Source organism: Cygnus olor, chromosome 3 (genome assembly GCF_009769625.2).
Source record: "Cygnus olor isolate bCygOlo1 chromosome 3, bCygOlo1.pri.v2, whole genome shotgun sequence".
In the NCBI taxonomy this organism is placed as follows: Eukaryota; Metazoa; Chordata; class Aves; order Anseriformes; family Anatidae; genus Cygnus; species Cygnus olor.
The window spans coordinates 25,973,385-25,996,292 of record NC_049171.1 but is presented as its reverse complement, the minus strand read 5'-3'; the positions used below and the strand labels follow the sequence as shown (position 1 = coordinate 25,996,292).

At 38.2% G+C, this 22,908-nt stretch overlaps 2 protein-coding genes across 2 annotated transcripts in view; both read right to left on the bottom strand.

Annotated features, from left to right (window-relative positions):
• The window catches only part of GFRAL (GDNF family receptor alpha like), a 28,228-nt gene extending 16,512 nt beyond the window's left edge, over positions 1-11,716 (bottom strand). The window contains exons 1-5 of the mRNA XM_040552746.1: positions 11,557-11,716; positions 4,101-4,259; positions 2,166-2,588; positions 1,394-1,450; positions 333-660 (exon numbers count right to left, since the gene is read on the bottom strand). Of these exons, the coding sequence (XP_040408680.1) occupies positions 333-660; positions 1,394-1,450; positions 2,166-2,588; positions 4,101-4,259; positions 11,557-11,683 (1,094 nt within the window). The 5' untranslated portion in view covers positions 11,684-11,716. The remainder of the gene's footprint in view (positions 1-332; positions 661-1,393; positions 1,451-2,165; positions 2,589-4,100; positions 4,260-11,556) is intronic.
• Positions 11,717-19,235: 7,519 nt separating this feature from the next.
• The window catches only part of HCRTR2 (hypocretin receptor 2), a 36,732-nt gene continuing 33,059 nt past the window's right edge, over positions 19,236-22,908 (bottom strand). The window contains exons 7-8 of the mRNA XM_040553476.1: positions 22,361-22,561; positions 19,236-19,681 (exon numbers count right to left, since the gene is read on the bottom strand). Coding sequence (XP_040409410.1) covers positions 19,488-19,681; positions 22,361-22,561 — 395 coding nt within the window. The 3' untranslated portion in view covers positions 19,236-19,487. The remainder of the gene's footprint in view (positions 19,682-22,360; positions 22,562-22,908) is intronic.

Here is a 22,908-nt window from a genome sequence, read left to right as displayed (position 1 = left end):
TGTAGTAGTGCTATAAGGTGATTATCAGATCTTGTGCAAAAAATAACAAATAAAAAAAAATGACCACACCAAAAATTGTGTTCTAAAACTGACATCTAACTAACATGTCATGATCAAAGATTAAAGATGGTAAACTCTCTGCTGTTTCTATCCATGAAGTATGGCTTTTTGAAATGTTAAACACAAAAGATGATATAGAATGGATACAGTGCAGAAAATCATTTTGCTATAGATGAGAAATATGGCACATGTAAAAAAATATTTGATCAAAAAATTATTCTCAGTCCTATGGCTAGGCAAAACTTAGGAAAAGTAATATTTTTTCCACTTACCTGCAGAATTCATTTTCCTCACACATGTGAATTACATTTAGGCATGATGGGTGGGGAGCTGCAGTAACTGCACAGGGCTTGCCATGAAGAAGTTCTTTGGCTCTGTGGCAGGATTCATCAGGCTGAATACAATCACAAAATATCATCATTTGGGCAACTTCCAAAGGCATGTTGTGATAGAAGAACCTGATGGCTGCTTGACATTCTTCCATGTTGCACTTCTTACTTACTGAGCAGACCTTAAGGTACAGGGACAACTGTTTGTTACATACTTCATCTTCAACACAGTCCTTGTTCACATCCAAACAGGTTCTGTTTGCTGTGTGTGCTAAAAAGAATAATGATTTTTAAAACGAAATCACAAGAAAACCTTTCTCAAGTGACAACTGGTGATCAAGTGAATTGATGATCTTGCCTGTGATATTCCCATTAAAAACAAGTTTGACTCCCAAAAGCTCTGAGACAGCTCTTCCAGCACTGCCTCTTTTAAGTCCATTGTTTAGTCTTCATATTCCTCCCTTCTACTGCTTGGCCCTCATATGTAACCCCCCTGCAAGTTCCTGCCCTTGCCAGATGGTGAGGAAGAAGAAAGTGAGAAATGGAGAAATGGAAATTTCTTCATAGAATGTAAGGTTTCTGGGAGCTAGTGGTTAGTGGATACTTGAACTACTTGAAACTGCTGACATCTCCCACCGGGCTACACAACAACCAGTGGAGAAGAGAACATAAATTACATTTCTCTGGTTTTAAAGCTAGTTCAGTTTTTTTCCAGCCTGTGCTATAAACCTTCCAAAAAGATCTAGATATTTCTGACCTTATAATGTGGTAAGTTACCTTTTGGCGTAAGTTTTCCCTCTATATCAGGAAAGGGATTTTTACCTGTCATTTTTGGATTTTTCTCTATACAGTAGTTTAACTAAGAATACGTAGGGCTCTATCGATTCCCTTCTGTTCAGTAATTTGAATGAAAACTATCCATTTTAATCTGGAGATACAGTGTACATTATGTGAAAACAGAACTAAAACCAGTTACTAGGATTTATAAATAAATTCAGAATTACCTTGTTTGGAGAGAGCAGATAAACTCCACTGTAATTTTGTTTCCATACTAATATTTTCTAGAACAAAAAATATACGGATATAAGCATATGCAACAATGATAAATCATGTCTCAGCTTAGTTCTCAACTTTAAATTATTGGCTCTGTTGCTGGCATAGTGCTGGTAGTAAAAATAAACAAGATAAAACAAATCAGCTTGATCTAATAGGAACTGTCAGCTTGTTAAACTCTAAAAGCACTGTTAAATATATTCACAGATTTTGGGGTGAAAACACAGTTTCTTAATTGCTGTTGATATCATTCTCTACGTAATTATACATCCTGTGAATAGAAGAAGAGTTTTAGAGCTGCTCAGCACAGAGTAAAATCAGGGTTATTGTAAATAAATAAAGGCCAGAGGCCTTAACATGTTCATCAGTACATACAGTTTTTAAAACTCAAAAGGTTTGTCGTGTTAAAGTAAATGCAGGCAGAGAATTCTTATTATTAGAAAACTCTTCTTTTTTATTATTATTATTGTTTTTAGTTATAGTGCAGTACTGAAAGGGACTGATTAGGATCAGGTTTTGAAAGATTAACACATTGAAGGAAAATAGAATTTGCACTTAGGCTATTGTTTTGCTATCAGATTATTCATTTGCGTCTAAATAAACCTCTTAAAACTATCTTGTTTCTAACGTTAAACTGCAAACAATTAAGAGATCTTTTTTTTCACAGGTGTGCTCATAATAATGCACGTATGAAAGGACTCATATTCTTGGAATAGCACTAACCTGTGTCAGTGTCCTGACTTTTATCATCATCATCATCTTGAGCATCACTTTCACTAGCTGCTGAAACTTGGTTCCCTTGAGAGTATTGTAAACAAGGGTTGTTAAATATTCCCTTCCATATTTTAAGGCATCTTATTTGAAGTGGCTCTGAGCACTTGCACTCTCCCAGCACTGTTTTCTTCAGTTCTTTCCATGCTGACAAACATTCCTGGCCACCTGTTGGGAGCCTGCATTCTGCTGCCTCTGCCTGGCATGCTCGCTGGAAGCTCTTATACACTAAAAAACAGTATGGGTCTTCTTGACAGTGTTGTTTTGCAATGCTGCAGTCATTCTCTATTTCATCTGTGTGTCTTTGGTTTTGGTGGTTTCTGTCTTGCCTAAAACTCCGGTCAGCATCTGATTTTGAGGAAGTTTCCAAATACTCTGTGCAAATAGGTAAAAAAAAAAAAAAAAAAAAAAAAAAAAAAGAAGAGAGAGACAGGTATCATAAGGAAGTTGGAATGTCATCGCTGGTCAGCTCAAAAACAAACTACAATAAAAGGAGTTAAATGTCCTAGTCATGACATAACTAAATTCAGCTGTATGTATATATACACAATTTTAGCCACCACGATTGGACATATGATGGATTATCATTTCAATTCACTGCATAATCTCTGAGGAGAGAATGGCAGTTCCAGACTATGGTTCATTCATTGCCTAAACTAGTTATTCAAGACAGGAAGAATTACTCCTGAAAGTATCTACCAACACCATGAGCTGTCCTTTGTAGGTAAAACCCATACTAGTGCAACTCCATTCAGGCTTTTTGCTATACCAGTAAGAAATGTAATCTCATTTAATGGAAAGGAGAGGAGAGGAGAGGAGAGGAGAGGAGAGGAGAGGAGAGGAGAGGAGAGGAGAGGAGAGGAGAGGCAGAGGAGAGACACCCCTCCCCCCAAACAAACCAACCAAACAACCAAACAACCAAAACAAACAAACAAAACTTTCCTTTGCTAAAAGCAAATGCAACTGTTACAATGATGTTAACATCATGTTTTAGATACCTACTCTTCTTGTTTGGGGCAAGTCATTTCAGATGAGGATGTTGTTGTTTCCTCTGCAATAAAGCCACATATTCTGCTACTCTACGATGTACACTGACTGATGCCAGCAGGGAGTGATGGATCAGAGTGGAGAATCAACCTCAGGGCTTACTTTCCACACTCTTTTTCACTGGCTGATTTTACCTCTCTCACGTCAGATTCGCTAATCATTACTCCAGGAGACATTGGATAAGAAACTGCAAGCCTTTCATGCACCAAGTAATTCTCAATTATAGAAACAGACTTTCTGAAGGGAAAAGGGTTCTCAGAATAATAAAAAATAAATTAAAAAGATCTGGGCCCTTTCTTTACAATGGAATTTTACAGGGGATGCATTTTATTTCTTAAGTATGGCTTTATGAAGGCAATAACAGTGTTCTCTATACCAGCTAACCTTTCTTAGATGTAATGAAGATGCTCCTGTAACACAATATGACACAACTGCACAGTGGGGCACCCCATTTTTGCACATTCACATTCACAAGGGCTGATCATGGCTGTCTTGACAAGTAACATAGATCCAATGGTGCTCATGCCTCCTTGGGCAACAAAGAGCCCTCAGCACAAATAATATTTTCACTCTTGCTTTCCATTGCATGGAGGAAGAGCTTGGAAAACCATTTGAATTCCTCACGTGCCTTGTACTAGCTTTGTTTATTGTAAAGCATTGTTTTCATATGCATGTCAGAATGTTAATATCATAGAAAAAGAAAAACAAAACTAATTTGAGTGGGGAATTATAATGTTTCAGAAATGTGCAAAGAAATTTGAATCCCGTTAACATGAGTGTTACAAAGTTATATTTTAATTTTTCTTCTTCATAATTAAAACTTAATGTTTAATTAGTTACCTTTGTCAATCCTGCATTGTTTCCCAAGGAAAGCTGTGATGCTACAGGAATCATCTGTAGTGCAGACACAGTTCTTAAATTCTGGGTATTCGTCAGCCAGGACCTGGATGATTCTATTACAGCCACTAGTGTCTTCTGCCTTGCATCTATTACCTAGAACTCACAGTTAAAATTATAATGTTGTTAATGTTTATGAACGCTTAAGGGATATGGTTACATAAAACAATTCAATTGAAGCACAAAAATAATGTTTTGCCAAGAGAAGATGGTTCGAGCCTAGTTTTGTTTGAAAACCAATCATAATTTACAAATTTTAAATAATATTCTGAGTGATGTAATAAAGTTGTGGGTACAATATTCCCTTCTTGTATTCAATCTGACCTATTACCAGAATATCTGTTCATGTTCATGTTTCCAAAGCACATAAAATGTTAAAATGATTACTTCTGACAGGTATTAAACAGAATTAGTGTACTTTTGGCTTATAGGAGAGTTCATTTAAGGGACCATATTCACTGGAGTCCACAGAGAGGTAAGCCAGCAGACACCATTGTGCTGGATCGCAACGATGGAAATACCTGCAAGGAAGGGGAACAGAGGAGCAGAATAGTTGGGACCTGACACCACTTCCACAGAGCCTGTGAGACAAAATATATCAATCACCCCTCTATTTATGGACTAAATGGTTTTCATTATTGCTTAAGAGAGCTACACATTGCTTAAGAAAGTTGCATAAGAAGCAGTTTATTACCATTTAAGTTTTATAATGTGAAAGTCACGGTCTACTTTGTCAAAGTAGGTATGCAGTTCCCCACACCAACACATTTCCCTCTCATGAATATTAATCATCTCACAACATGGAAGATAAGGCATACGTGGCTCACAAGATTCAGGCAAGTCATGTGGCAGCACAAGGATTTGTTTTAATCTATTAAATGCATATGCTACTGTCTCTGCCTTGTCAAGAGTGATGCCTGGCTTCCTGCCTTACTGCTTCCCAGGTGAGCAGTGTGGAGCACCAGTGGTTGAGTGCTCCAGGAAAACTGCAACACTCGCAGCCATGTGTCACCACTGCCACTGACAAGCTTTAATGGGATTACAGCTTTAATGTCATTTATATATTGGTGACAGGAATAGCAGTGGAAGGCAGTCAAGATGAAGGCCTGCAAGAGGAAAGAGTGCACTTTGCCTGTGCCTGAAGGAATGAGGATTAACTACGCCATAGTGCACATCCCCATCCCACTACCCCCAAATCCTTTTTCAAACAGTGCCTCTATTGCTCTTTTTCCAGTTGATGTTGCTGACTAAGGAGAGTTTGGGATTGAAAATATGCACTGCTCCAGGGGCATGTCACAGTCCAGCAGGGAGTCACAACTCCCAGTCTCTGCTCCCACTTCACCTCTTGCTTCAGCAAGGTAGGAAGCCATGGTACCTGGACTTGCTTGTATATGTATATGTATATGTATATGCATATTGCTTGTATATGTGGTTTACCTTGACCTCAGTAAGGCTTTTGACACCGTTCCCCACAACATTCTCCTCAAGAAACTGGCTGCTTGGGGCTTGGACTGGCGTACGCTTCGCTGGGTTAGAAACTGGCTGGATAGCTGGGCCCAGAGAGTTGTGGTGAATGGAGTCAAATCTGGTTCGAGGCTGGTCACTAGTGGTGTCCCCCAGGGCTCGGTACTGGGGCCGGTCCTCTTTAATATCTTTATCGATGATCTGGATGAGGGGATCGAGTGCACCCTCAGTAAGTTTGCAGATGACACCAAGCTAAGTGCGTGTGTCGATCTGCTTGAGGGCAGGAAGGCTCTGCAGGAGGATCTGGATAGGCTGGAGCGATGGGCTGAGGTCAACTGTATGAAGTTCAACAAGGCCAAGTGCCGGGTCCTGCACCTGGGGCGCAACAACCCCAAGCAGAGCTCCAGGCTGGGAGATGAGTGGCTGGAAAGCTGCCTGGCCGAGAAGGACCTGGGAGTATTGGTTGATAGTCAGCTGAATATGAGCCAGCAGTGTGCTCAGGTGGCCAAGAAGGCCAACAGCATCCTGGCCTGTATAAGAAGCAGTGTGGCCAGCAGGTCTAGGGAAGTGATTGTCCCCCTGTACTCGGCTCTGGTGAGGCCGCACCTTGAGTACTGTGTTCAGTTTTGGGCCCCTCGCTACAGGAAGGACATGGAGGTGCTCGAGCGAGTCCAGAGAAGGGTGACCAAGCTGGTGAGGGGTGTGGAGAACAAGTCTTACGAGGAGCGGCTGAGGGAGCTGGGCTTGTTCAGCCTGGAGAAGAGGAGGCTCAGGGGCGATCTTATCGCTCTCTACAGTTACCTTAAAGGAGGCTGTAGAGAGGTGGGGGTTGGTCTGTTCTCCCACGTGCCTGGTGACAGGACGAGGGGGAATGGGCGAAAGTTGCGACAGGGGAGTTTTAGGTTGGATGTTAGGAAGTACTTCTTTACCGAAAGGGTTATTAAGCATTGGAACGGGCTGCCCAGGGAGGTGGTGGAGTCACCATCCCTGGAGGTCTTTAAAAGACGTTTAGATGTAGAGCTTAGCGATATGGTTTAGTGGAGTACTTAGTGTTAGGTCGGAGGTTGGACTCGATGATCTTGAGGTCTCTTCCAACCTAGAAATCTGTGTCTGTGTCTGTGTCTGTGTCCACCCCATCTCATCTTTTCTTCTGAATTTTTAGGAGTATGACCCTCACCTTTAGCCCTCACATTTCCTTCTCTTCCTAGTAGCCAAGAAGCTCAGGAAGTCTAATAGGAGCTATTGAAGGTCGTGGACATAGGACACTCCCTGACAGTAAAGATAGGATGGAAAATATGTGGTGACATGGAGACTATGGATGCCCAGGAACGTAGGTGGGGGAATATTCTACTGTGTATTTTATCCAATGACTAAAGGATAATAAGAGAATTTCAGGATACAATTTCAGGAGGAAAAGTTTCAGGGGTAGGAAAAGCAGTGACGATCAGGAGGGGCTTGTGTAAAAGTTAGCTAATTTACAAAATTTATGACTGTCTTCTTCATGGGCTTAGGGACACTTCAAGGTTAGAGGTGGGCAGAGATGAGAAAATAAGAAACATAAATCCCAGTATATTTTATTCAGGTACCCCAGCCTTACTGAGCTTATCCACCTTTATGGCACCAACCACACTACCAGCATAGTGTCCTATGAACATATGGATCAATTACAGCAGCTGACAACCAGGGAGTGGGATGTAGGTAGTGGGACTACGAACTTAAAAAGGGCATAGACGGAATCAGGAAGCTCATCAGATATATAGGGTTCCCTTGCCTGGCCTCTTGAAAGCTGTGTAGAAATAACCTATTATCAGTATTGGTCTGTTTGTACACTGTGTTGATTCAGCTGTGATGAACAGTAGAAAATATTTTATTGCTGGTTTTCAATTATTTTGCTTTATCATTCATTAGTTCTAGGTAATATATTTTAGCTTATACATATGCTACCAAGGTATTTACAAAAAATGTTCTCTGACCTAATGCTTAGCAGCCATTCTTCATTATTTGATTTATTTATATGTACACAATTCATGTACATGTGACCACAGAGAGAAGCATGACAGAGTAGAAGCTGACACATCCACAGTGATAATGTCTCTTCTTGCACAGTCAGCTCTGAAGTCATCTCAGTAGGAACTGCATCTGAAGAGTGCAAAGTGAAATACTGTGTTTTCCCCTCTAGCACTGGTGAGACTGCATCTGGAGTGCTGTGTGGAGTACTGGACTCCTGAGTACCAGAGGGACATGGGCATACTGGAGTGGGCCCTGCAAAGTGCCACAAATATGATGAAGAGAATGGAAATATGTTCCATTATGCACAGAGGCTGAGAGAGCTGGGATTATTCATCCTGAAGGAGAGAATATGATACACATATTCATGTGTACAAATACCTGATGGGAGGGGGATGAAGAAGGAAGGACCAGACTCCTTAGTGGTGTCCTGTGACAGAACAAGAGGTACAAACAGAAGTACATGAAAGCTGCCCAGAAAGATGGTGGAGCAACATCTTTGGAGATATTCAAAATCCAGCTGGAAACAGTCCTGGAAGATCTCCTGTAGTTGACCCTGCTTGAGTAGGGGGGTTGGACTAGATCTCCAGTGGTCCCTTCCAACCTCTGTAATTCTGTTACTCTAAGAAAAGTAAACCTACTTCCAAATCTAATTCAAAATGCGGTTCCTTACTTGATTTTTTTCTTTTGAACCCAGATGTTTCCAGTTCTGAAATATTAACTACTGGTTAAATCAGTGCTCAAAAGTCTATATTTTTTTTCAGTGAAATAAAAAAAAAACACAAAACAAACAGCACAACAAAACCAAAACCTTAAAAATCTTCATTCTGCTATGCTGAAATATTTTTGACATTTTCAAAGCAAAAATTTTTGATTCCATAAAAATTAAATATTTTAATCTTTTTCAACCTGACATGTCAACTGACTTGTAGACATTTTGATTTTTTTTTTTTTTTTTTTTTTTTTTTACTGTATCATGGCATAGAAAAGGAAATGGAGGAAGGGTAGGTCTCAGAAGACCATAAATTGAGATTCTGAAAAAGCTGCTGTAGTAGAGGAGCAGTGATGGACAGTTTGACTGAGAAAGGAGTCACTTAGGCAATTGTCTAGAGAGTGTCCCCTGTCCTGCTCTGAAGAGCAAAAGATGTAGACCATGATAATGCACACATTTAACTTGGAGGTTACTGTCTGAGAGTCTGTACTATTGAACTTGTACCACAGAGGAGGAGCATTATTATCATTTGTAGTTAGATTTTGATAAAGAAACTAGCAAAACGAACATTTATCCAGTCACCTATTGCCTCCAAATACCACGTTTATGCTCAACTCTAAAGGGGCCTTTTCCACACACATAGCTCACCCCATGAAATTTTTTATTTTGCATATGTAGAGTACATTTGACTGATAATATAATGTTGTTCTTAGTAATAATGCTGCTGGTAGGTTTTCTATTGTTGTTCCAGTGAATGTACGTAGAGGTACCATCAGCTCTCTGACTGTGGGTCCACATCCTCTGGGGTCATGGTACATAATAACCACATTTGGAATAATTTGCCCTAGACATAACAGACTATTTGAGTGCCCTGCAGTTCTGGAGAGTCTTTGCTAAATGCTATTGTCATAACAAAATATACAGATGCAAAACCAAACAAGGAATCACGGGAGAGTTTATTTTCAGAAGATTTCCATGACCCAGTTATATGTCATTAATATTAGTGAATAAGAAATGGAGCAATGTGCTTTAGTGAGAGAAATTACATATTATGGGACAATGCAACAAATCTAAAGGGGAGTCAACAGAACTAATCATACTGGCTCACTTCACCTGGTGGCAGGGTATGATGAAGGCTGCAGTAGAAATCCTGACCTTTATGTCAAGTAGTCTTGGTACTAATGCCTTTGTGCATGATGTGAGAGAGAAAAATTCGGCTTCTAATTGGGGGAGAGGTTTGGGGCTAGACAGTTCATCTTTAGCTCACTGTGTTGAGCCTGAAAGTACTGCATATTCCAATATTCCTCTTCAAATACCAATTTTTGAAACTGCTCCACTTCATATAAAATATTTAAAAACTCAATAGAGCATGAGAAGAAACTCAGTTCCTTTGGGAACTGTTGTAACCATTAGGATATCATGTATTTTTCATTTACTCTGTCTGTTCTTAAAAGTATTAAGCCATTCTATGCAAAGCAGATACATAGCTGGAACAGGACACACTAAGAAGGAACCTCAGATAATTATTTTAAATATTGCCTTGTGACCCAGGACACCTGGGTTCAAATCTCTGCAACAAATCAGACAGCCAGAGTCATTCAGGCAGCTCCTGCTGCAGGTGAATATTCCAGCAATGGGCTGTTGAGCGTGAAGCCAGGCAGTGCCTTCTGCTGCCTGGCTTCACACACAGACCAAACGTGAGACTGAGCTCTTAACTCCTGACAGGGGGACATTCACTTCATGAATTCTGCTGAAACTCAGAACAGAGTATGGTGTCAGGACATGGCTGGTTTTGTTCAAGTAATGTCAATAGAAGGAGAAGGAGGGTTTCCATGGAGATTTAAATACCTCAGTAATTCCCAGTGACTGAGAACATGCCTTACAGAATTAAGTTGACAGAAATGGCAGTTACGTACCTAAATCTCTTTGGTTGCATTTATGAATAGGGCCAAGGTACTGACTAGGCTAATGGCAAGTGACTGTGTATAGATTGCTGCACTTTAGCATGGTAAAGTCCAGTCTGTGAAGATAGCATGGGCCTGGAATTGCTACCAAGAGGCAGTTTTGTGCAGCCAACCTTGGGGTAAGAAAAATTAGCTGTATGTGCACATGCTGTCACATGGCAGTTGAACTTAGGGCCAGAAAATAGTCCCTGACCCATTTTATTTACTTATACTGATGTAGCCTGGGCAGATCAAAGCCCTTGACATTTATAAGTCAACAGAGGAGTCATCCTAGTGACATTACCATGCTGTACTGCCACTCTTTTTCTCCCTTCCATATTCACATTATCTAACAAGTGAATACTTAACATTTAATTGCAAGGTCTTTGGAACTTTAAATTTAGATTTAAAGAAGGGAAGAGGTTGTGACTGATACCCAATGACTTTTATGTGGTTTGTTCAAGAAGACACTAGGCTTTTGGAGAAATGAACATTTTCAACTGAAGTACAACAGAGATTAAGATGAGTTTCAGGTCAAACATAATACCTGGTCTTCCCCCACTTAGAACATAATTATACTTTACTTGGAAGTAAAGCATTGGAAGTATAAAAAACAGAGACAGAGACTATTTTTCTGCTTCCTTTTCTTTTTAAGGGTCTGTTTAACAATTCAAGGAGGATTAGTCACATCCCTAACCTGCAGTTTATTATATCATCACTTCCTGGAAGTGACTCTAACATGTAGTGACATGTAGGTACCATTCACTGAAAAAATGCAGTATGCCTCCCTACAACACAACTTTCTTTGAGGAATGCTTTATTTGATCTCTTTCTTATCATAATATGGTATTAAAAGAAAGTATTCTAAGTAAATACTACTTTTCTTTTTTCTTTTTTGGCTATTGTATTAAATCAACTCCGAATTACAGAAAGCAAGGTTGGAACTTTTTTCCAGTTAAATTCTGGAAAAAGATTAACGTAAGCCCACAAGAACATAATTTCTGCTGAATTCAGGCTTGCTGAATTGGTTCAGACTCTGACCTTGCTTATAGTCCAGAAATTTCATTTACCACCTTATTTAAGGGACAGTGTCACTGTTACTGAGAATAGAAATGGCCACAGTCAAGGATTTCAGACATTTTTTCTGCTGCTGTCCTTTGCTCTTTGGAATCTCACTGACTTCATTCAGTTACCACTGCAATATTATGGCACAATATGGATGTGCAACCATTCAGCAGTTCAAAATAACATGGTGTACACCAAAAAGAATTACCTGAAATGTTGCAGACATCTTCAACAATACTCCAGACACTCTCACATCCATTTGCAACATTTATACATTGCTTACTGAAGTGCAGACAGTCAGTAGTCTGGGCAGTAGCTGTATTTATGAAGTACATTAATAACACTGTAAAAATAGAATATAATGACTATTTAACACAACAGGTACCTTTTAAATTTACATTTAGACCATAACGATATAATTTACTGTAGTTTATCTATAGATTAAAACCATATAGCAACTCACTTTTTGATAGAATAAAACTTTTCCTGTTTTACACCTGAAAACATAAACTTTTAAGTTTTTAAAGTTTCAGTGTGGCAAATTTTATACTGTTTTTACTTCAGAGTTGTGACATCAGCCATAGCTACATATACCGTCATTTCATAGATGTATAGAAATGACTGTAGTTCTGAGATCCCCAATAAATTACAGAGGGAAGACTGAGTATACAATTCAGAGGAAACATAATTTTATTTGGATTGCAATTTCATGAAGCTAGAGGCTACACAGGAAAGAATAGAAGATGTGAAAGAAAGAATAGAAGATGTGAAAGAAATTTGAAAGAGATGTTGAGACTTGAGATGTGAAAGAAATTTGAAAGCTAAACAACTGTTAGATAATATACATAATTAATTATAATATACATAATTAATAGATAATATACAACTATACAACTGTTAGATAATAAATAGAATTTTATTTCGTAATGCAGTACTATTCACCCTCTTTATTTTTACTTTGCATTTTTTGAAAGCGATCTTCACATTTATGTCTCTATCTGCTTCCCTGCATGCACTGAACCTAAGGGCATGTTAATTGCATAAAAAAAGTTCTAAACCTGAAGATTGATGCAGATTTTTCAAGATAAAGAACTTTTAATCAGCACCACCTCTGGCTTATGTGTAGAAAATTAGATTGCTTTGCTAAGGAAAGACAAATCAGTTGGGGTTTAGCTTTTTCATCAACATTCCCACGGTAACACAACATCTAATTTGTAACCATGTAACCATGTATCTTAATTTGCTGTAAAATCAAGCTTCAGACACAGATTTAAGGCTTTATCAAACTAGCTGCTGAACACCTGCTGGGAACATTTTCTTTGGATATTGAATGACACTACATCTCCCTGACCAATGCTCATTTTTTATGATGTTCAGGCAACTTCATCCAAAATTGGAAGGGTTTCCGTCTGTATTCAATTCCTTAAATATGATCTGCTTGAGGCATGAAATATTGTCTTAGTACTTGTCCAGACCCTATCCAGAGGAATGATACATTTGAGAAACAAGAAAAGAAATACCAAATATGTCTCCTGATGATCTCAAAGATGCTACTACTAATGATCTCAAAGAGCTGCTACTATTTAGAGTAGATACCATCCCTTCTGGAAATGACGCTTAACTCGATACAATAGTGCCGTAGGAACTCTTTCTGGAGACACATTGATAAGGATGCAGTAACATTTAATACTTTATAGCTGATAGGTGCAATAGCATTTAGTGTGCCTCTGAGACACATAAGAGGCCACGTGCTTATCATAAGAGGGTAAAGTTGGTGTTAATCCTTTCCCATTTGTGCGTATCTCTCCTATTTCTCAGATCTACGCAGGGTGAATTGTGAGAGCAATCATCTTGAGCCTGTGACACTCTTGTAGTCTGCTTCTGCCAGTCAGTCTGGAAGACTGATTGATAGACATGACTCCTGCCAGTTAACAGTGAGGAATGTACAACTGGCCCATCCAAAGGAATAATTTTGGCTCATTATCATAAAATGTTATTCCTGGGACTGCCTGTAAAAGTTCTAACTGCAAAGTTACTTACTATTTACTCAAATTACAGAGAAAAAAAAATGCTTATACCTTACAGGTGAAAATGACCTGTATACATAAGGCAGTATACTATTACACACCCAGGAACTTTTAAAGAAAGGATACTTTGCTGGATGGCCATTTCAATATGCTTTAGGTACTAACACAGTGGAAGATGTATACCTCTGACTGGGATCCATAGCACAAAGACTCTGTTAAGAGTCCCTCCTGTTAAGAAAGCTTTTCATTACCTTTGGCTGAAAATGAATAGTCAAACTAGGGACTAATTAAAAAGCTAATTAGCAGCTCCTTTTTTAGGATTATTTCAGACTGCGTGTATTTTAAACCTGACTCGAAACTGTGCCACAAAAAGGAAGAGATGCTTTTGCAAAATGAAGAGGTAAGTGGAATAATCTGTGATTGAAGCTAATTCAGTTGTAAGAAAGGGCTTCTCCAGATCTAATGATGTATTACGGATAGGTCTTTTGTTTCCTCAGCAGTACACTGGGCATACTCTGGCAAGCCTACACAAAGCAGTCTGGCCTATATGATTTTAGAATTCAATGCAATCTAGTTTATACACTTGCTTAAATTGGCAACCATTATTTTAGTCATTCACTTTAGTTATTTACTCAAGTGTTTGGAGTACTCAGAGGCTGGTTTGCACTTAGGAAAGTTCAAGGCATCTAAAAGTTACTTTGTAGCTAAAACTTTTAGAGGGATCTAGTTTGACGTGAGGACATACATTTAGATTCCAGGTGTCTATTTTTGTACAGGTGTCAATTCATTTTTTGGAAGAATTCGGTGTCTAAATGATGAGGGGGTAAAAAGGACATTGTAACACCTTCATTTTGCAGATTGGGAACTGAGACACAGAGGAATTACAGTGTCTCACCTAAGACTAAAGGATTATCTGGCAGATAATAAAGAATAATAGGAAACTGATTTCTCAAGCTGTGGTTTCCTGTGCAACAGCTAGAGCAGCAAGTTAGGTAGCTCCAAAGGAGAAAAGAAAACAGTAGTTGATATCAGGGGTTACAACTGTGATAAAGGACAGCTTTATTCTAATAAAACCTGGAGCAGAACTACCTACAGAATATTTTTAACAGTGGAGTGGAAGTTTAGAATACTGGGATGGTAAAGAGAGAAGCAGCATGTATATAAAATGTAGAGAGGGGAAAAAGAGGATAGGAGAAATAAAGAATGGGTTATTTCATGCTCACTTCTACTAATTATTTCTGTACCAGCGTCGTTGTCTTCCACCCCCCCAACATTTTTTTTTTTCCTTGATTCAAACCGAAGGGGAAATGTCAATAACCCTCCTTGCAGCACTGCCAGCACTGAACGCTTTCCACTTAGCAAACAAGCGACTGTTTATTCAGACAAGGCATCCCATATGCATGTCTCCTATCCTGCTCAACCTCTTATCGGTTCTGGCTCTGCTGGCTGTGCTACCCATGTTCAGACACACCACCCGGGCCGAGCCGGGATGGAGAAGGGTCAGAGGGACAGGTGGGGAGGAAGCGAGGGGTCCCGGTGAGGATGAACAGCACTTACCGAGGCGGAGGAGCGCGGCCATGGCTGCTGCTCGACGCCGGGGCTCGGAGCCGCCCGTTCAGCACCCGCGGCGCGGACAGCGCCCACCTGCCCCGAGCGGGCACCCTCCCGGTGCCAAAGCCGGGCTTCTTCCCACCTCCTTCGACAGGAGCAGGTGGAGTGTTTCCCCGCCCGCCCCTCCCTCGGTCCCTCCACCCACAGAGCTTCCTTTGATGCTGTTGTTATACCCTGTGCTTACGTTTCTCTCTCTCTCTCTTTTTTTTTTTTTTTTTTTTTCAACTGCACTGCATCTAGAAGAGAAGTGGTTCTTGGGTTCATTTTTCATGCAATTTGGCACTCCCTCCTTATTCAGCTCCCACTTGATTTCAGGAAGAACTAACAGAGTGAGGCTTTGGCTGATGCTTATAATCTCTCCGGAAAATGCGCTTTCAAGCACTCAGTCTTGTTTAACTGTTGCTGTGTCTGATCGCTTTTCTGTAACGTTTTAGAAGTGAGTTTGATTGTTTTCATCTCAGATGTGGGACAGGCTCATGGTCTGTTAAGCAGAAAGAGTAGCTGTGGAGCATATTGGACAGCAGACCAGAGGAACAGTCTTACACTTTTGCATAGTACTTAGTGTATAGACTTGAGGAACAGTCAGAGGAACAGTCTTGCACGTTCCATAGTACTTACTGTATAGACTCGTTAATAACACGTTATTAACGAGTCTATACAGACTAGGCATCTAAATTCAGGAGTTTCATTAAGATACATCAAAAAGCAAGCAAACAAACAAAAAACCCACCACCATCAACAAAAAACAAACAAAAACAGTTTTCCATACTAGAGTCAGAAACTGGCCAACCCTAAATTGTACAATCAGTGACATGTCAGCTGAAGTTGTTTCTCTGTAGATAAATGCAGGAAATGAGAAAAAAAAAAAGTGGTTTCCCTTTTCCAATTTAAATGTATTTCTGCAAGGAATAAGCTAAGAGAAACAGAGGTATACATATATGCATAATTTACTTCAACTACTGCACAACTCTCAGACAACCTGACAACTCAGAAATGAAACATATGAGTAAAGCCATGTACTTAAAAACCCAGATCCAGCTGAAGCAAGAGTAGATAGCATGAACTATAACACTAGACATGCTGTAAGAGTTCAGACGGAAAGCCCATCCGAACTCTTGTTCACCTAGCTACCTGTCCACCTACTAGACAAAGTACTATGAAAAAGCATAAGACTACAGCCAATATAAGGTAGCTGAATACTCAGACAACAATCATTTTCCAGTGAAGAACTTTTTGAGCTGGAGGACCATTCCACGCCCTTTGCTCCTGTAAACAAGTCCTGTATTCCTATGAGCTCATGCAAAAATTTAGCATACACACTGACAAGTGGTATCACCTCCTAGCTTGACTGGATGCTCTTTGATTCTTGCACTGGAAGGAGGAATAAGCAGTAGATCTTTATTGATCTCACCATTCCACTCATGAGACTTGTTTTTGCAAGTTGCTTATACCATACAGAACATTTTTAATTGCATTTGGTCCTTGAAAGATTTAAACAAAAAGGAACCATAAAACATCCAGCATAAAAAGCAGAGATATATGGTAGGTGAAATTCTATCTCTATTGGCAGAGCCAGAGCTTGAGAGGAGTTTGGATTTTACTTTTTCTCTGTTTAGCTGAGGAAAATACAATCTTGCGTGTATTATTATTTTTTTTTTATAACTGATTTAGTAAATTTATTAATTTACTAAATTATTAATAAATTTTAATTTATAAATAAATTTAATAAATTTATTATTTTTAAAGTGTATTCAATAAAATAAAATACTTTTTCTTCAACATATCCAACAGCAAGAAAAAAAAAAAAGAGGACTTATTTTCAAGTGAACAGAATAGACTGACAGCTATTTTAGTTTGGATGGCTAAACTTGCCTTGGCTGATTTTAACTTGCAGCAGTAGGTTGTGATGCATCTTACAGTGAGAGCTGAGTTAAGGTAAAATTTAAAGTGCGCTCCTTCCCTGATGCCAGTTTAATGACATCCATCAGTTTTGCTCATATCCTAGAATGACATTGTGCCCTCTATGCAGTCCAGAAGAAAAGGGGGAAAAAATTACCTTTTTGGAGGAGGAGAGTGAAAGAAATTATTTTGCAGTCATTGCAACTGCAGGGCATCAGCTTAGCACTACAGTGACAACAAAAAGCAGCAGGAGGTCAGGATATCAGTTCTCCAAGACTGTGAAATATGTTGAGAAACAATGTACCAGAAAGATGGTGGCACAAACACCAATTATCTACACAGGAACAAGTATGTTGTGATTCAAACTCCATGTCTAATGATGCCATGACCAAATAGGAACAATGGCATTAGAACTTAATTTCTATTCTCCTAAATTGCTAGTGAAAATATTAGAAAACCTAGGCAGCTAGAGGTAACAAAACCCAATTTAAGCTCAGCATTCAGATCTTTTTCAATATTTAAAGGCTGGATAAGAAATGCTCTTTCCTCAAGTGATCTTTCTGATGGATAAGAAGAAGGAGTAGAGCAGTTTTGCAATCCTATTCTTATTGAAGACAGGAACAGCTGTACATCAAAATAGCCATGCTGGCAAAGTTTTGTAGATATGACAGTCAGCCAACCACTCTTCTAACTCACCCCAAACTTAATTTTAAGTATTACTTCATATGTCAAGAGAAGCCCAGAAGCTTAAGACACTTTAATTTCTGTTACACACACAAGACATTAAATTCTGTTTTGCTGTTAAAATCTTTCCGTCTTCTTGCAGCTGTTTCTATCTTTATTTATATCTGCTCTCCTCTCCTGTATGTTCCAGTTTCACTATTGAGTTTATCTTTACAGGAAACTTTCAGAAGAAAATGTCTGTTTTTCTCAAATTTTGTAAAATAAGAGGAATGAATAAAATAAATAAATAAGAATATTTGCATTAAAACATTTCTTTTAGAAAACCCAAATTTTTTTATTTTTATTTTTATTTTTCATAAAAATAACCAAATCTTTACCTGGATAATCATATTTGATGCTCAGGCAAGAATTAGTTAACACTTTGTACCCATCCTTATAATTAAAAAACTTAGATAAGTGCTAATTGTATTGCTTGTGTCCGGAAGATATGCTATTTGCTCTGGCCAGGAAATAAATAAATAAATAAATAGATGTGAAATAGATGTGTAAGTGGCTATGTCTCATCTTTTACTTATATTCTCTCTCAAAAAAAAAAAAAAAGAAAAAGGTATTGCTATGTTTAAGTTGTGGCTAAAAGAAATCCCTAGTAATGTTTTGATATTTTTAATTGGGAGATCTGAGTGAAAATAAGAAAAGAGAACTAAGGAAACAATAGAGAAAAAATTATCTGACTAAAGGGAAAATTAAGGTCAGAAACTCCATTTCCAGCATGTCAAAAGAGAGCTGCAGGAGTCAAAAACTGACAGTGAACTTTATCCCTAGTAAACTAAGTCACCAGGGATGCATTATCTTCATTCATAAAGGAAAAAGAAAAATAATAAAAAAAATACAATGTGTGGTAGGAAGCCCCAGGCCAGGGAGCTTCTTCCATAAATAGAAAATGGATGTGTGAATACTTGATCTACCAGACCAATGAGATATCTCCTCTAAACTTCCAGAGAGAAATACTTTATTTTAATTTTTCAAAACTTGACATTTTCTTGGCACATAAATCTGTTGTTTGTATCATTAGTATTAAATGGCAGTTGAGAGAAAACAACTGTGAAAACAAGCAAGATAACCAATGTTTTCTATTTTAAGTATCTTCAGAGATCTTCTGGAGTAACACTTGCAGACATTATGGACTAAAATGAACTACCAAAGTTAAAATGTCCAGTTCTTCAGGGGTGCTGACAGTTGTTATTCCTAATGGCCTGAGTAGGAATTTTGAGCTTATAGCACCTTTGAGCACCATGTAAGTTTTATTTAAGTAGTTGCTTTCTAGGCACTCATCTGAAGAAAAAAAAAAAGACTGGCTATTTAGTGTAATTTTATGAAAAGGGGTGTGACTTGCTGCACTTTGTGTTCACATCTTAGAAGCATGTCTGTGCTTAGAAAAGCACCCTGGAATCTCCCAAAATCAATCTAAAGTGAAAATTCCTTAATGAACATAGAATTTACTACAAGCGTTGTACTAGAAGTGCAAAGTAATTCCAGAATACCACCAGTGCATAAGTAAGCATTCCTTGTAAATAAGTAATTCATTAATAGAAAGAGGATATAAATAAATGATGTTTGAGACTTCTTTCAAATACTTAGAGTTCTTTATATGATACATTTTGGAACATTCCACAGAATCTAAAATATATAAAAATAAATATCTACAGTATTTACAAAGTATGATACAATTCAATCTTTAAAAAGACTTCTAAAGACATGTTCTTTTAGCTCATACTGAGGTAAGTAGGTTTCCATAAGACTGAGAAGAAATAGAAGAGGCAGTCGTTTTGTAGGAATCCCTTTGTCCAGTTGTCCTAGTCTGTAACACAGCTAAAAAACTGTGGCATTCTCAGGTGGTCGTACATGTATTGAGCCAAAGTCATCCTTGCTGTAACTCCATCGAGGTAAATTTAGTTATGCTGGGGACAAATTTATCCCACTCTGCATTCTCTGTTTTGCCTGTGCATTCTGCAGAAATTCTCACTGCTTCGTCTAAATTTGAAGTCATGTTCATCCCTGGTATGTGGAGATGCAGTTCCACTGACTTCAATGGGCTGAGTGTAGCTGTGATACCTGTAAGATAAAGATTTTAAGATGAACTTACTGCTTGTAGCTGGTAGCTGACTGGCTCACCCTGTGATTGGCCCTTTCTCTGAACAGTATAGAGAGATGGTGATCTGTTAACAAAATGGCCTGCCAAAAAAATGATTCAATTGCACTGCAAATTTTAAGCAAATACTTCTTGACTGAAGCTTAAGGGCATTTCTGATGCATAAACTTTAATTTTTTAAACTTTTAAACATTTTAAATGTGTTCTACTACTTATTTAACATGTGCTATTTGGTAAATTGCCCTGTCTTCCTTATCCAGGTGCTGTTGTGATCAGTGGAGCACTACAGGTTCAGTTGTCAATACAGGACAGGAAGGAAAAGGAGAATGATTAATGTATAGATCACTGCAATCCTATTGTTGGTTAGTCTTCGCTATATCTAGAAGAGCTTTACTGCACATACAGATGGTGACTTTGCAAGACTAATACTTGTATAGCTGAAACACAGCCCAAGAGTGAATAAGATGTATACCTCATCTTAACACTCTGCCAGAAGTTCCATGCCTAGAACTCTTTCCTTGCCAGCCTTGTCTCCTTTATTTGAAATTTATTCTTAAGTATGCAAATTTATTTCTCAGTCTGGGGAAGGCATCTTTTAATCAAAGCAATCACAAAGTCTTAGGATAGTTGGAGCATTTCATAAGGACTTCAGTAAGAACAGGTTTACAGGAAAGCTCCACTGATTACAGGAGTGTCTTCACTGATCAGGAGCAGATGACAATCTGTACCTGATTCCAAAACAAGACTTTTTTTTTGTAATCTGTTTTTCAAGGGACTGGGTCTCTCCACTACCCCAGCACTTTCAATGTGAGTATATGATCACCAGAAAAAGAGAAATACCATGCTTGCCATTCAGACTGCACATGAGATTCAGTTCAAGATTAAGAAACCTGATTTTAGGTATCAACACATAAGACAACTTAGGTGTCTAAATTTGTACTCAGTGGAAATCTGGCCAACATGGTTACAACGTGGAGAGTGGACAGTGGTTAATGGCCAGGTACCTACTCTGGAGTGTGTCAAAAGGCTTTTTAGGCATTGTTGACTGTGTTTATAGGGGCTCAGTACAGCTAGCAAAGCATTAGTATCCTTTTTAAACACTTGGGCATAGGACTGTGACCACCTGCCCATTAGAGATGGCAAGTGTAACAGAGGATCTGTGTGCTTCTGGACCAGCAAATGTAGGGCAAAAAGAGTATCATAAAACTGTAGGGTAAAAAGAGCACCATAAGGAGTCTCAGATACCTGTGTTTATGTAACCTAATCAAGACTATATCTCTTTTGGGTGCTTGTACACATACAGCACCTATTTGTACCTACATTTAGGTATCTTCATCCTGAATTTAAATCCCACCCTAAAGTCCTAGAGGAAAAAACTCCTCTTAACACAGAAGAAATTTGTATCTGGGTTTGTTTTCCAACATGTTAGTATCTATTGCTTTAGACATCATGGAGTGTCCAATCCAGACTTCAGCTTTTGCTCTAGAAAGGCACCTACAAGAATCCTATGTTTGGGCAAGTAACCTTAATGGTTTGAAATGGAAGTGTCTAAGTGAGTCACCCTGTGAATATTCTACAATAAGTGGAGAGAACATATGTCTTCAGAGGTAATTTATTTCTTCCTTTTTAGATATTACTTTCAGGAATAGACTAGCTGTCCTTGGACATACCAATTTCTCTGTTATCAATATATAGCTATATAGTCCTAGCCTGAGATAATTTCTAGACAACTAACATTCACACCCTTAGGAGAAGAAGGATGAATCCCATCCCTTGTAAAGTCCAGCTGAGATATAATGTATAATGTATTGAGAAATATCAAATAATAAATTATATGTCATTTTCAATTTTTTCACAAAGCTAGGGAATTGCACAATCATTTCAGTGTCTACCTGGAATTGGGAAAGCTTGAACAATTTCTGCCTTTCATTTTAGACTATAGTCATCTGTTTATCAATCTGTATAAGAGAAAAATCAAGATTGGTCTCCCAGCTGATCCTCAATACATACAATACCTAAACAACAGGAAAAGGATCAAAATAAAATAAAATAAAAATGTGAGAACAGAAATTCACGTGACTTTCTTATTGGATCAGCCCAATCCACATCAGAATGTCTGGTGAGCAGATATTTGCCTGGTGAAAAAGTCAAGGATATTCACGTAGTACAGTCTGTACACCCAATTTTGGCTAAAAGAGATATCTGTTATAAAATATTCCACAACTTCAGAGAATTAGCTCTGAGTAGAATATACCTCTTTATAAACACATTGCAACTCTGTGGAAAATTATTTTCACTCTTTTAGGTACCTGTTCTTTTTATACTTAGGAGACTAAAGAATGCAGAGATCCAAAGAAAATCTTTAAATAAAATACTTTTACCCTACTCTCCCCAACTGCAACTCAGATTTTAAAATAAATTATATGAGATTTTGATTCACAATATAATCAAAGTTGTAGCATACCCTATAAAATATATCTTATAAATTACTTTTCTTACTGTCAGTTCTTAATTGTGAGCACCTTTCTCTCACTGTGCTCTGCTTAGATTCAAAGATTTTTCTATGCACAATTACATTTTAATTTCATGGCATCAAAAAACATAGGGACAAGTATACTACCAGTGGGTAATAGGTGCAGTACCGTTTGCTGGAATTGTGTTTATGTTGGTCAATACAACATGTTCTGAAAGTTTTGAAACATTATCAAAATTGCTGATCTGGGTGGTCAAGGATTTCCGACTCTCTGTACTGGCACGACCTCTGGTAAGCCGTTCATCATGGTGACTGTGAATGCCAAAGATGCAACAAGAAAATGCTGCTTTAAATTCTTCTCTAAACTTTCCTGTTAAGCACAAAAAAAGATTCATGAAAAAAAATTTACTGTAAACCATATTTCAACCAACTTCATAGATTAGAAATAAACAGCTATCTAATACAAATTTAATCCAGAATATTCTGGAATATCTGGAAACAGATGTTTTTCTAATGCTACTAAAGTAGGAAATCACAATTTCAACAACTTAGAGAATGACAGACAAAATATAACCTTTGTAAGAAGATATGTTAGGTGTGGTATGAAGCCTAAATTATTCTTGGCTAGACAGGATGGACAAAGTAGAATGACTTATGAAATTATGGTGTTGATATTTTGTTGATTCACAACACATTTAATAAAAACAACCAATTGAG